Source organism: Parasteatoda tepidariorum, chromosome 5 (genome assembly GCF_043381705.1).
Source record: "Parasteatoda tepidariorum isolate YZ-2023 chromosome 5, CAS_Ptep_4.0, whole genome shotgun sequence".
Lineage (NCBI taxonomy): Eukaryota > Metazoa > Arthropoda > Arachnida > Araneae > Theridiidae > Parasteatoda > Parasteatoda tepidariorum.
Window position 1 is genome coordinate 60,801,500 of NC_092208.1, and position 15,796 is coordinate 60,817,295.

Sequence of the window (15,796 nt, forward strand, 5' to 3'; positions counted from 1 at the left end):
TAAAAAGCGGAAAAATCTCATCCCTGCAGAGGAAAAGAAATTTTGGATCAAGTATGGGAAGAAAAACACCTTCATGGAGGACTTTTTGATAGAACTAATCCACATTTACTTTACATGAAGAGGAAAACCACAAAAACCTCCTACAGTTAGCCTGACTGTAAAGGAACTCTATCAAATAATCCATCTATCGCTGGGCCACCTCATTGGGAGGCAAGCACTTCTACACCACGAGATGCATTCGAATTTAAAACGTCATACTACTTCTTTTACTTTTAGAGACGATAATAATTAAAATTAATATAACTATCATTATAATTAAGATTATTTGAGATTTATTTTGCCACAAATAAATTTCACGTTTGTGAATAAACATAAATTTTAAGCTGCATCAATGGTTCAAGAACTTAAAACCTAAATTTTACTAGAGGACATCATATGTTAATTTTACATACACTTACTTGAAGATTTAAAGAAAATTTTCATTTTAGAAATGAACCCTGTGGTGTTTATCATTTTTTGATAAATGTTTCAACAGAATTACTTTTTTAATAACATCAATTGTTTTTTAATAGAATAGAATTTTCAATTCTTGAAAAAGTGGTCACTATTTCAAGTGCTAACAGTTTCCAGCTACGAAATTTCCTAATTTTGTACTATAATGCATCATATTATAAGTAAATGCTAATGTTTTCTTCTCAATATTTATTAAACATAAAAGAAATTTAATTTTTGCTATAAGAGGCTTTCTTAAATTTATATTATTCACAGACAGTAAATAAGAATAGAAAAAACCATTATTCTAGACTAAAAAAAAAATAAATAAATAAAAAAAAACATACCCCCAATCTTTCAAATGCTCCATTTAGGCTAGTTACTAAAGCTCGTTGCTGGTTAAATTTTACCCTGATTTCTTCATGTTCAGTTACATGCATTTTAAGTTTCTCTTCAGCTTTCCTCAGTTCCTCTTGTTTTTTGTCCAAATCAGCTTTCAGTGACGTATATTCATCATACTAAAACATATAATATCATCATTTACCTAAATAAAAGTATTTTAATAATTAAACAAATTTAATTAATATCAAGTAAATTTAAAGTTAATTATTAATTTAAAATTTTTGTTACTTATATTTGTCAAACAAACTTTTCAAACATTGAGCATAAAAAATAGATACCAGATTCTTATAAAAATTGGCAAGTTATAATGGAACTTTAGCAAAAGGTATAAAACTATGATGATGATCAGCAGGTTTGCCGAAAACTTCAATGTTTAAAGTAATAATAATAACAAATGAAATTATGAGTAAAGAGATACTCCAGGTTCTATTAGGAAACACAAAAATGCAGCACAGTTATGTTGTTTCTAATGGCACTTGAACAAGTCAAACTTGCCAGCCAATGGTTTTTCCAGAATCAAGTCAGAAAAGTGTGATTCTTGTTTGATAAGAGAGAACCGCAAGTGTGAAAGTACTTCTTAACTCAGAGCCCCATGAACAGATGGCAGCTCCATCCATTTACAAGATCAACTTCTCAATTTAGATATAGGTCTGAAGGGGAAGGAAATTTTCTCCAGATTCCTGTAACCATGGTACTGCGCCAGCAACCGAGCACAATTCATTCGATTTCACAGACTTCATGACCACATACATCCCATGCACTCGGCGGGTTTTAGTGGAGTAGAGGTTCATAAGCCGCCCTGTACCTTTCATAATAAAAATATTTTTACAGCTTAATAAATAAAAAGAACTTGTAATAAAATACTTCACAACAAACCAATTGTGTAAAGTCACGTCGAACATAAATACCAAGGATTAATATTAAATTCTTCTACAAGAGGGAAAATGCTGAAAAGCAGACAAACCTTGTTGTGCGTAATCCCTTAACTTAAAATTTTTGGAATAGAGGTACATGTTAAATTATTAGAGTTTAACAGTGAACTACAGCAAGCAGGAGGGTAGTTTCCATTACATATAAAGTATTAAACTGGATTTCGGTGAACAGATTAAGCAAAACAAGCTTAAATCACCGATCATTTTGAAGAGAAATGTATAAGCACTCCCTAAGGCTTGTGAGCTACAGTAAGCAAGTTGTGTAGCCCTTAATAAAGCAGTTACCATTTTTTTCCGGCCATGGGATCCTAAATGATCAAATTACTTTGTGTGGAAACCTAACTTCATTAACAGTTGTAAATATACTAACTAAAGATCACCAATTATTTTGAAAATATTTACCCACCTAAATTTGATATTGGCATATGCATAAAATAAATTAAATGACTTAAATTATGGTTTTCAAAAACATTGAAAATAGTCATCAGTGAAACATAATTCTATATTCTACAATTTGGCTATTTTGTTTTGAAATGAAAATTTTGATGAGAAGTACTATTGAAATTTTTTTTATAAAAGCATATTCTTTTAAAAATTTTGAGATATTTTTATTAGAACTTCACTTAAACTATTTCGCAGAAATAGCCGAAATATTAAATAAATGATTCATTATTGATTGGATATAAATATTGACTACAAGTTTCAAAGATTAATAAAGAGTCAATGCCTGTTTTAAATAATGATTCAACTTGAAATGCTTAGCTTTGTTACCATAGTCACCGCCACCACAGTAGATCCTGAGAGTTAGCAAGTGATAGCAAGAAAGATTAACCTCTAATATGTTTAATCCAGGGAGATCGAAGCTTTTACCAGTATGTCATACATTACTGAAATCCCTATTAATCGGTTAAGTAAATGGTAATTGGTTCAAAAATTACATTTAGAAAAAACTTTTGAGTAGACCTAAACGGCATAAAAGTAAAATCGAAATAAGGATTTGAGAAGTAGTTTTGGTAAAAAACTCAGACAACTTTTGCATCTCAATACACATTTAAAGATAGCATATCAAATTAAGATAAATAAAAAAACAAATTTTAAAATAATTCAAATTCAATAAAGATCTTCAAATGAATTTATTTGCACTCTCTTAGTATAGCAAATTTGTATTTCAAAGCCAATATTTATTCTCTAACAAGGCTTAAACTGAAATTGATTATATTTTAGCATTAAATATATCTTTCAGAATTGCAATAAATGACTACTTTAAGTTATCAAATTTGCCAACAGAAGACCCACAGCTTATCTACTCAAGCCCGTGTGAACAAAAGCAAACATTTTCAATAAACTTAATTATAGACAGGAAAACTTTGTTTTGAAATTATTACAATATATTACAAAGTTCTTAACTTTGTAATTCTAGATATAAACCAGAATGCAGGCCAATGCCCAAATTATAGTTAAATAATTACTACACAATTTAAAAATTATATTAAATATTAATTTTTTTGTTGACAAATTTGTATATGTTCAAACTAGTCACTCTCTCCTCTAATTATTGATTTATTTTCGAGTTAAAATACAAAGTATTTGCATTAATCTTGATATTATTTTTGCTTAGACTATGTAGTTCTCTGGATATGTTATTTAGCAAAAATGACTGCTTGTGACTAGCCCATATGTTAACATAAATTTTGAAAGATGTGGATTGAAGATTAATGTTTTAGTAAAAATAAGTCCAGTATCATTAAGTTATGAGCAATTATTTGCTATAATTTTGAGCTCTAACTAGTGACCTTGAATTATGACGCCCATTTTCATTTAAACCACAGGAGTCATTATATTGAGCATCAGCTGTACTTCAATTTTGTAAATAATTGCTAAAAAAGTTATTAAAATATATTTGGATTAAAAAAAAGAATTTTGTATAACACCTCCCCAGTTTTGTTTTTGAAGTTCAAAATGCATCTGATTGATTGGATTCTTTGATAAGCAGAAATCTAATTATCTAAAAATACAGAACAAACCACATATTCATTAAAAATTTGAAGCACATAATTCAGGGACTGTGAAAATAGGGAGTTAAGCAAGATGGTAAAAGTTGGAAAAATTTAAAAAAAAAAAAAAATGAATATAAAAGGGAAAAAGTGAGAATTTTTTTTTTAAAAAGAAAGATGATAAAAATTTAAGACAATTTTGGATTTATATATTATTTAAGAATCATTTGAATTTGTTAAAAAAAAACAACTTTCCAGCTGAAAATTGCTTAAAAAAAATCAAAATGAGAACTATATGACCAAAAGTTGCCTTTTTGTCACAACATGCATTAAAAAATTACAGGGTTGACGGCTCACCATTTCAGGCACATTTCTCGGTTCTTCAAACTGCTTATATTCTGCAATCAAACCATTAATATCAGCTTTTGATGTTGTTAGATTCACAATTTTATTTTTCAATTTATCTAAAGTAGAATGGCACTTTTGAAGTTGTAATCGCCCATCAGTCATTGCACTTTCTCTCTTTTTTATTTCAATATCAATTGTTTCGATTTCCTCCTGGAGTTTTCTATAACAATTTAAAAAAAAATTAACAGCACTTGAAAAACTTTTTCTTATTTAAGTGCACTTTATTTAGACACAGATACGAAAATGGCTAAAAAAGTACAAAAATTGCTACCTCAATGGAAAAAATAAATATTCATAAGATAAATTAGAATAAAATCTTTCAAGAAAATATTTACATGACGAACAAAAAGATTACATCTGTAAATGTATGAATGCTCCAGCAAGTTGTGCATAATTTTTCGAAGACACTAATACCAGCAGATTTTTCAAAAAATATAATGAAATAAAGTTAAAATACTGCATTTGTAATTTTAATTTGGTGCGATCAGGGATTGATTTGCAGAAGAGGAAGACCATAGAACTTTTTTTCCAGAAACTTTAAGACAAAAAATTTAATTATGGAAACTATAGCTCATTTTATTAAGCACACACTTCCTATATGAGCAAGTTTCAAAATTAATATACATACTAAAATTTATACAAAAATTCTGTTTTTAAATAACACTATAATATAATATTCCCTTTATTCTTTTTTACTTAAAAAATTCACAGGATATAATAAAAAGAAAATACATTTATAGATCTTTGATATGAACTGAAATACATTCCTTTTATCAAACCACATGATTTTTTTAACATAACAAATGAGTAAGGATAATTATTGAAAGGAATGAGATCTTTGATATGAACTGAAATACATTCCTTTTATCAAACCACGATTTTTTTACCATAACACATGAGTAAGGACAATTATTGAAAGGAATGAGGTCTTTGATATGAACTGAAATACATTCCTTTTAACAAATCACATGATTTTTTTAACATAACAAATGAGTAGGAACAATTATTGAAGGGAATGAGGTCTTTGATATGAACTGAAATACATTCCTTTTATCAAACCACATGATTTTTTTTACATAACAAATGAGTAAAGACAATTATTGAAAGGAATAAGGTTAAGAGCATAGGTCCACAATGTTAAGGAATAAATTATATTCGTATTATTCTTTGGGTCTCGATGCCCTTGTTAGAATGCTTTCTAGAAAAGCAAGAAATAACAAAAACTGTTAATTGATAAATAAATATCTATATGCCTTAAAAGGATATAACTCAAATTTTATTTATGTACATAATATATTCTTTTATTCTACATAGGTAAAAAACAACAATAAACAAAATATTTGTTAAGTGGCTTTCACATTTTATTATTCTGGCAAATCAATCACTTAAGATATTTCTAATTTGCATTTGTCCATTGATAATTAACTTTTCACAATTATTGTACGAACTATGCCTTGGAGAGCCATGTACAGAAAAAATCAAATAAGTGTTTATCAGTGATAATGATTAATTTAGAAAATGTACAGAAAAAAAAACAGTAAAAGATGAATATCATCAGATTATGCTACTTATACAAGATAGTTTTCATCGACATTATGAGATAATTGTACATTTGTAGGTTATCTTGACGCAAAATAGTGACAATAAAGATTTAATAGTATTTCATCACAGTTTTACATGAAAAAACCAAATATTTGTAGGCTGGTTTTCACATTTCACTAATTAGGCAAACTAATCACTTCTAACTAACTGATTAGTTTGCCTAATTTCACTAACTATGATACATCTAACTTGTATGTATTTTAATGAACTAATTAACCTTTAACGATTATTGCAGAAAGTATGCTGAACCATGTATAGAAATAATTAAATAAACATATAACAGTGATCAGTAGAGCCCGGATTTTGATGACCTAAAAAATCTCAATTAATGCCCTTAAAAAGTGCAAAAAATGCCCTTAAAAAGTGCGAAAAATGCCCTTAAAAATTCGACAATTGCGCTGAAAATGCCTTATGACATGACTTAAATAAAGTAAAAATATTGAACTAAAACAATGTTTTACTCTTTAAAATTATTATGAGTCATTTCAAAAAATATAAAGCAATGCAATACTTGTTCATTAAAGTTTGAAAAATATGTTTTATATCCTAAAATAACAAAAAAAAAAAGGAAAATATATTGACTCCAAAACATTTTCATTTTGTATAAAAACTTTAATGAATATAACAACTTCCTTCTCATAATATTGCTAAATATCAGAATTACGTAGGATTATTAAATTTTCTTTGATATTTTGAAATGTAAACTAGCGTTTCTTGTCTGAAAGTAAATTTTTATACCTGGAGAAGCTTCTTTCTACGTCTACTGATGTTATTGGTGCGTACTTGAAAAAGACGCTCTCACTTACTGACAATTATTCTTCAATTTGAAAAGATGTCGCTTAACCTGTTAATATCCTAGAGATTTTCTTCATTGTTTGGAAGCCAGTGTAATAATAAAAAATTGTAACAAAATAATAAAAATTGGAAAAAAATTATCAAAAAATTAAAAAAATGCTTTAAAATGCAAAATACACCGAAAAATTTAAAGAAAAATGCCCTATAATTATAAAAAAAATGCTTTAAAGGACAAAGAATGTCCAAAAATGCAAAAGTCATCAAAATCCGGGCCTCAGTGATCAGCATTCATTTAGAAAAAGTACAGAAAAAAAACAATGTTATCAGATTATGTTACTTACGGAAGATAGCTCTCATCTATATTTCGAGATAAAACATTAGTAGGTCTTCTTGATGCAGAATAATAACGATAAGGGTTTAATAGTATTTCATCACAATTTAACAGAAAAGCTGAATAACATTTTGCAGGAGGATTATCCAACATTACGTTTTGCGCAGTTGTGATATCTTCAATGAGAATTATGTTTTCAATACTGAGCTATAAAGTTAAACAAAAAACAGTCAAAATACATGAATCAATAGTAAAGAAAACATAAAATGAAATTAAAATAAAACTTTTGGAATGCTGAAAAAATTTACATTTAAACATTTGTCTATATAATCATACACTTACCAAAATTTAAAACTAAAAATACCTTACAATTTTTTAAGAATGTTCAGGTATTGCTAATTTGATATATTTACAAGTAATTTAACAACATTTTAAATAAAATTCTTTTTCATCATTTGTAGAGTAAATCCCAGTGAATAAGTCAACCTTTCAAAAATTTACAAAAATCCTGCAGTAGACTCACACACTGGTATTAAAGTTAGACTTTCGTTGATTGTAATTATACATACATAATAAACAATGAGACAGATATGATATGAATAACTCTGTATTAATTTATCTTCCCTCTTTAATAAGTTAATAACTTTAATAAGATCAATCAATAATTTCAATGTAAAATTTTCAATTGGTAAAATTTAAAATAATAAACTAACGTTTAATTTTAATAGCAGCACTGATGACTTTAGAAAATGAGCAAGTTAATAACTACTTTTGCTTTTAAATTATTTTCTGATTTATTATTTAATAGTATAAAGATTCATTTAACTTGTTTCAACATTGAATTTCATTGAAGNCAAACTAATCACTTCTAACTAACTGATTAGTTTGCCTAATCAGTTAGTTGCTTAATTAGTTACTAATTAGTTTGCCTAATTTCACTAACTATGATATATCTAACTTGTATGTATTTTAATGAACTAATTAACCTTTAACGATTATTGCAGAAAGTATGCTGAACCATGTATAGAAATAATTAAATAAACATATAACAGTGATCAGCATTCATTTAGAAAAAGTACAGAAAAAAAAAAACCAATGTCATCAGATTATGTTACTTACGGAAGATAGCTTTCATCTATATTTCGAGATAAAACATTAGTGGGTCTTCTTGATGCAGAATAATAACGATAAGGGTTTAATAGTATTTCATCACAATTTAACAGAAAAGCTGAATAACATTTTGCAGGAGGATTATCCAACATTACGTTTTGTGCAGTTGTGATATCTTCAATGAGAATTACGTTTTCAATACTGAGCTATAAAGTTAAACAAAATACAGTCAAAATACATGAATCAATAGTAAAGAAAATATAAAATGAAATCAAAATAAAACTTTTGCAATGCTGAAAAAATTTACATTTAAGCATTAGTCTACATAATCATACACTTACCAAAATTTAAAACTAAAAATACCTTACAATTTTTTAAGAATGTTCAGGTATTGCAAATTTGATATATTTACAAGTAATTTATCAACATTTTTAATGAAATTCTTTTTTATATTTTGTAGAGTAATTCCCGGTGAATAAGTCAACCTTTCGTTAATTGTAATTATACATACATAATAAACAATGAGACAGATATGATATGAATAACTCTGTATTAATTTATCTTCTTACTTTAATAAGTTATATATAATTAATTTTGCATTTTCTCTCATCATATATTTTTTTTACATTAAAAGAATTTTTTTCCGAAGCAATACTTTCAATTATGCTCAGAAAAAAATTAAGTATGTAATAAAAATTAAGATAATTTATTCAAGAGTATTTCACACAATATAACACTATGAAAACCTTCGAAACATACAATAAAGCTACAAAAACGAAGATTCCAGAACATCATCTGCGTCGGATTTAATTTAATTACATCAGCAGTGTCGTCATACAGATCCCATTCTGCAATGGATTCTACTTTATCCTCATTTGCTAAGTCCAACAAAAAATAGTCTTCAACCCACTCAAAGATTTCAAAATTCCGCCCTTTTCAAAGGATCTTATAATAACATGTTTTTTTATGGGTCTATTTAGACACCAGACATACCAGAAATTTGCCATCTCGTTATCAAAAATGGGAGGACAAAGACAATTAATAATTTTTCATAACTCATTCTTAAATAATCTCTAATTTAACAGGCAAAACATGAAAGCTTTTTGCATCTTATGATTGCTCTTTGACATCTCACACTGCTTGCCAAGAATTTGAAATGTTTTAGTAAATTATCCAGCGTTTTTTTCCCCCTTCTTTTTTTTGTTAGCCACAACTGAACTACACATAAATATAATAATATAATGAATTAGTTATTCATAATAACTTTTTAATTTTTTAACAATAGATAACTTGTATGTCATTAGTAAATCACTATATTAATATTTAACATATAAAAAATTTTTAAAAATTAGTTTAACATAGTGGAATGTTAGTAATATAATTTAATGCAGATAGATCAATCAATAATTTCAATGTAAAATTTTCAATAGGTAAAATTTAAAATAATAATCTAACGTTTAATTTTAATGGCAGCACTGATGACTTTAGAAAATGAGCAAGTTAATAACTATTTTTGCTTTTAAATTATTTTCTGATTTATTATTTAATAGTATAAAGATTCATTTAACTTGTTTCAACATTGAATTTCATTGAAGATACAATAAAAATAACTGAATAATTATTTTTACATGCTCTTTAAGCAGTTAAATCTGTAAAAAAATCATGATTCAAAATTTTTGATGCAAAAATAAATTTTATGATGCAACAACAAAAACTTAAGAGATATGTAAAAAATATAAATTGCACAACTAAGTTATACTTAGGACACAAAATTTTGAAGTGTGAAATGCCATTAGAGTTGAAGTCAAACTTCACTTTAATTTTTATTTTATTCTTATTTATTTTTTCAGCAATGTGAAAAAGAAAAACTGACATTGCTCGTAAAATTACTGAACCATGATGCTTTTACCAATTTTTTTTGAAAGAAGAAAGCAAAGTTTGGAGGCGTGACAGTTCTTTATCAAGACACAAGATATATTTGAATGCTGGTATTTCTCTTATTCAGAGTGATATTAATCGATTTATTAAAAATATTTTTTCAATACTTTTAGGGCTGATATGATAACTTACTTGATCAATGAGACAGTTTGCTATCACTGGATCTTTAATTGTCAGTATATCCAAAACAGTTGGAAAATCATTTGTTTGAGCTTGATGTTGAGAAACATCATGCATCTAAAAGTAAACAGATTTTTCTTAGCGGTTTGTTCTTACTTTCAGTACTAAATATGATTATGTCCAAAATCACATAAAAATTAAAAAAAGTATATATATATATATACATATATATATGTAAAATGATGCAGTCGGACCGAGCAGGAAAACAGACACAGGATTTTAATTAAATCAGAGTAACTTTTATTTGATCATTCTAAGTTGAGTGGGAGCGAAGAAGTGATGTTTACTCCATCAGCAAACAGTTTTTCTGGTAGGGAAAATCTTGCAAAAAATCCTAAAATGTCTCTATCTAGGGAAAAGAGGGAAATCTCAGAAATTACTATTGGTTAATGAACTTGCTCGAGTGATTCCCACGGCTTAAAAGGGAAAAAAGATCTTTATTTAAATTTATGCATAGTTGGGCCAAAAANATATATATACATACATATATAATAAGAATAATATAAAAAAAGAATGTCAATCGTATAAAAACTATAACTATCTCATTTTATAATTATAAAAATTTTGAAACTTCTATCAAAAATGTTTTTTACATTTTACTAATCAATGCATATTTTTAAAGCAAAAATTAAAAATTCTTAACTTCTTAGTGATAAAAGGTTAGTTTCAATAAATAATATTTTAAATAAATTTTTTGAGAAAGCCTAAAAATAAAGTAGTAAATAAAAATAAAGTATAAGCAGTAATAAATAAGCAATAAATTAATAGTTAATTAAATACAGTCGAACTAGTTTATAACGAGCAGAAAGGGACCGTAACATGTACTCGTTAAATCCGAGTGCTCGTAATAAACGGGTACTTAAGACAGGCTTGCAACCAGAAGAGGGGGGGGAAGCTTGGNTTGGGAAGTCAAATGATTGAGTTTACTTAAAATTTAATTAATACTTACTTGAATTACATAAAATTAATTTAATTAAATACTTTTCTTAATTTAACGACAACTAACTCCCCTCCCCCCCGAACCAGCAAAAAATTTCTAGTTGCACAACGGTCTTTAAGGAAAGAAAAATAAAGGAAAAGATTCTTTTCGTTTTTTTTTTATTTCGCGCGTTTATCATTTTGAAAAAAAAAAGATAAGACAGAAAGACTAGAAAGATGAGAAAAAAGATTGCAAGACAGAAAAATATTACTCGCTAAAACCGGGTCTTGTTCGTTAAAAGTGATTTCTGTTCCATAGATTTAACATTGATCCAACCAAATATTCTCGTTCCCCTCGTTAAATTTGAGTTTTCGTTAAAAACGAGTTCGACTGTAAAATTTAAACGAGTAAATAAATGAATAAAAACTTCTGTTTCTAGATGCTTTTAGCTTCATGTAAAATTTTCATACATGGATTTTTTTATTTGTAACCTTTGTTGCACAGCTGACCCAATTTTTGAGTTTACGAGTACCAATGTTCAACTCCGTAGCTTTATAATTTTGAACTCAATTAGGAAAATAAGGAAACTCTCAGATCAAGTTGACATTTAAGCCATTAGCATCATGGAAAAACAAGCTATTAATTAATGAAAAATAATAATTTTAAAATAAGGCATGAATTGTAAAAATATTGTCCTTATAGAATTTAAATTAAAAACGGTAGAGAAAACTATTAATTTTCACCCACTTGTGCTCACAGTCTAGGGACAGTTATAAATATGCATCATTGGTTTACAAGAATTGCGTGTCAAACAAGTTTAGTATTTTTTAAATAATTAATAATATTATATTATAATTTAGTCTTTGCTCTCCACACATTGCTGTTACGTATACTAGTTGAATAAAACAACATAACCATCTTCAACTGAAGCTCAAGAACTCTCCTACTACAGATAAGGGAAAACGCCATGATTTATTTGTGATCGATCAACAGCAAATGAAGAAAGAACGGCCAAACAAGCGTGCTTGACATCACCGACGTTTGTTGAATGCATGAGAATGCTACATCACCACAAACAGGTTTCACAAAACATAAGATCTAAACTTTATAACAATCTATCAAAAAAAAACCTTTTAGTATGCAGCTTTGTTGAGCCTGGGGTTTTGCTTTTAAAAACATTTCTGCTGCATTAAAGAATTCATCAATGCAGTATGCTTCTGTAACTGAAAAACACAGATGTTTCGTAAGAATTATGTAGCAGAATGGTCCGTTTTATCACATTTCAATAAATCAACATTTCCCCATATTTTTTTTAAGTCCTATAGTTTTAATAGGATGTTATTAGAACATATAAATTCCAGTATGAGTTAACACTTTTTGATTCAACCAATGCTTTACTCTGGACTTCTGCCAAGTAGAACTGCTACTCATGTCAATCCCTAATGGTAAGTGAAAGGAGAACCAAGGATGAGGAAGGGAAAAAAAACAAAAATAGGTTGAGCAGAAGACATGACATCAATCCATGCTGCTCAGCTGAAATGTTTGTGAAGTGAGGAGGCAAACAAAAATATGAATGCACAAACGAATGCGAGAAAGGAATGCACAATTTCAAGTGTAGCATGCCTTATTTTTTTACGTAGCTTATATACAAGTTTTGAATGAATTTGCATATGAGAAGCATACTCCTTTGCTTATAGAAGGATGGGTTTATATTCAGAAATATACAGTACTTATGGCATAGTAAAGTAAGGTTTTCATACTAAGGATTTTAGAGCAAATAAAGAATAAATAGCATTTTCCGCTTCATAAATAAAAGAGCAATAAATAAAATAATATAGATTGATTAGTATTAATGATTTAATACAGGGGTGTCAAACTCAAAAGCTAACTTCGGCCAAATAAGCAATGCTTAACTTTTGGTGGGCCGCAAAAAAAATCAATGTTTATAGAAACAAATATTTTTATTTTGAATAGTACATTGTAATAAACATATATAAAGTTAAATTATTAATTACGTCCTGATACTTGACATCTCTTCTCTGCTACTATCTTTTCTATTTCGGGGAGATATTTTATTGGCCGAGACCACTTTCAAAATTGACCCAATGTGAGCGTTATTAATACGGTTTCAGACAGGAGATTTATTTCCATTCTTAACAGAAAATAATTGCTCTCACTGATCAGTACTTAATTAAAATAATTCTATAATACTAAATAATTTTATATGCGAATTTTCCAGTATTTTCAAACCTTGCGGTAAATATTCGTAAAATTCAAGCACACCCACTTCAATGAATTTTGCCTTCAAATTTGAGTAGTACTGAAACTCAATTATTTCCACTTGCATATTACTGCAAACAATTAAAAACCCCTAGAGTTAGGGATGACTTTCAGTCCCAACTAACTATGAAGCTTGATGAAAAAGCAATCGAAAATATTGATTGCATAGATGGAAAGTGGACTTCTTTCAAAGAACACATGCGATTGGACACATGCGATAATGTAATAAGCAAAATAAAAAGAGCTGAGAAAAAGGATATGCTTGTTACAGAATGTCGCAACGCGACCCAAAGAAAAAACCAGGGTGGGTAGCCAAATCTTTGAATCAAAAATAAGCACTTTTTAAAAACTTTTCAAGCACTTTACAAAAATTTTCAAGCACTCGAAAAATTCATATTCAATCAATGATATTATTAAAAAACAAAAACTTTTTATAAATAGTTTTAGCGTTAAAAAAAAACCCCCAAAAGAAACAGGCGTAAATCGAAACAATCAGTACTTTCCCACATCACCGAGTGAATTCAACTTGACCCTGAACTCAGAACAAAAGTACCGTTACCCCCTACGTCAAAAAAAGTGTTAGAAGTAAAATAAAATAAACAAGAACAAAAATAAAATGAATTAAAAATAAAAACATTTCATAAGGATCTGATATTCTCTATCCGAATTGGAACACCCGGGTTTCGGTTTCAAGTGTGCGCATGCGCAAGTCATAACGTGGGTACGACATGAAGTCCGCGTGAATGATTACGTAGCAAACTCCCCATTTTTCGTGAAATGCATGGGATCCACCAGATATCACTGAAGGGAAGAAAAAAAATTATTCGGAAAAAAGCACTTTTTAAAAACGCCAGCTGAAAAAAGCACCTTAAAAAGCTTTTAAAAACGAAATCCCCAAAAAAGCACCTTTAAGTACTTTTAACAAACGCTACGCACCCTGAAAAACGATGCATATAATATGATGCTCAGTAAAAAACACTCGAGAACATCAGTAGAGAAATACAAAACTGCAAGAAGAGAAGAAAAGAAAGTTCATAGGTAGAAGAAAAAGGTTTTTCACGAAGACCACTTTAAGGATGTCGAACATCTCCGAGGGTCTAATGAGAGCAGAGCTTTCTTTCGTGGCATTAACTTTGGTCGTCAGGAGTTCAAACCTAGAACTAACCTTTGCAGAAATAAAGATGGAGATATTTTAAGCGATAAAACTGACATTCTTAATAGGTGGAATGAACACTTCGACAATCAACTTAACGTAGAGTGCGTTCAGACAGAGTCCTGCTCACCAAACGTTAAGCAAGAGTGTATTGCACCTCTTTCAATGATTGAGATTGAAGAAGCAGTTCAAAAACTTAAGAACAACAAGGCTCCTGGCCCAGATTTGATATCACCAGAATTCATCAAAAACTCAGGACCAGATGGGTTAAAGGCCATACATAATATTCTAACATCAGTATGGGAAAAAGAGATACTCCCTGAAGAATGGAAACACAGCACTGTTTGTCTTATACACAAAAAAGGAGACATTCTTGAATGTTCTAACTACCGGGGTATCAGCCTGCTCTGCACTGCATATAAAGTCTTCTCAAAAATTCTATTTTTCTATTTAACAGACTTAGCAGACCCTATGTAGAAAACATCATTGGTGAATACCAGTGCAGTTTTAGGAAGGGCAGGTCTACAACTGACCAAATATTTTGCATAAGACAGATTCTGGAAAAGACCAGGGAACTTGGAATTGGTACCCCCCACCTATTTGTGGATTTCAAAACTGCTTACGACAGTGTAAACCGGAAGCGACTCATTGAAGCTATGCAAGAATTCAATATCCCGGACAAGCTTGTACGACTCACCACACTTACACTGTGTAAGACCATGCAGAAAGTTAAAATCCAAAATGACTTCTCGGAACCAATGGAGGTAAAAAATGGTGTAAGGCAAGGCGATGCATTGGCATGCCTACTCTTCAATTTGGCATTAGAAAAAATTATCAGAGATTCAGGAATCAATACCAGAGGACATATCTTTCATAAGTCTGTACAAATTTTCGCATTTGTCGATGACATTGACATCATAGCGCGAACACAATCTGACTTAAAGCAAGCTTTTCTATCCATGGAAAAAAAGAGGCAGAAAAAATGCATCTCACTATTAACCAGGAGAAAACCAAGTATATGCAATGCACCAGAATAACTGATTCTACAACTCACTTGCAAATTTTTGAATACAAGTTTGAAAAGGTTAACAGTTTTTTTTTTAAAAATCTTGGTTCTGAAGTCAACTTTAATGGCAATATCGCACCCGAAATACAAAGAAGAATCAATAGTGCAAGTAAATGTTCTTATGGATTAAAAAAATATTTAAAATCAAACCTACTAAAAAGAGATACTAAACAGTTAATTTATAAATGCTTAAT

The 15,796-nt window shown here is 28.9% G+C and overlaps 1 protein-coding gene across 1 annotated transcript in view; it reads right to left on the reverse strand.

Moving 5' to 3' along the window:
* The window catches only part of LOC107440428 (structural maintenance of chromosomes protein 6), a gene marked incomplete in the record, with an annotated part of 44,082 nt that overhangs the window by 816 nt on the left and 27,470 nt on the right, over nt 1–15,796 (reverse strand). Inside the window, 5 exon segments of the mRNA XM_071181065.1 lie at nt 840–1,010; nt 4,178–4,388; nt 6,967–7,163; nt 8,222–8,272; nt 10,137–10,234. Coding sequence (XP_071037166.1) covers nt 840–1,010; nt 4,178–4,388; nt 6,967–7,163; nt 8,222–8,272; nt 10,137–10,234 — 728 coding nt within the window.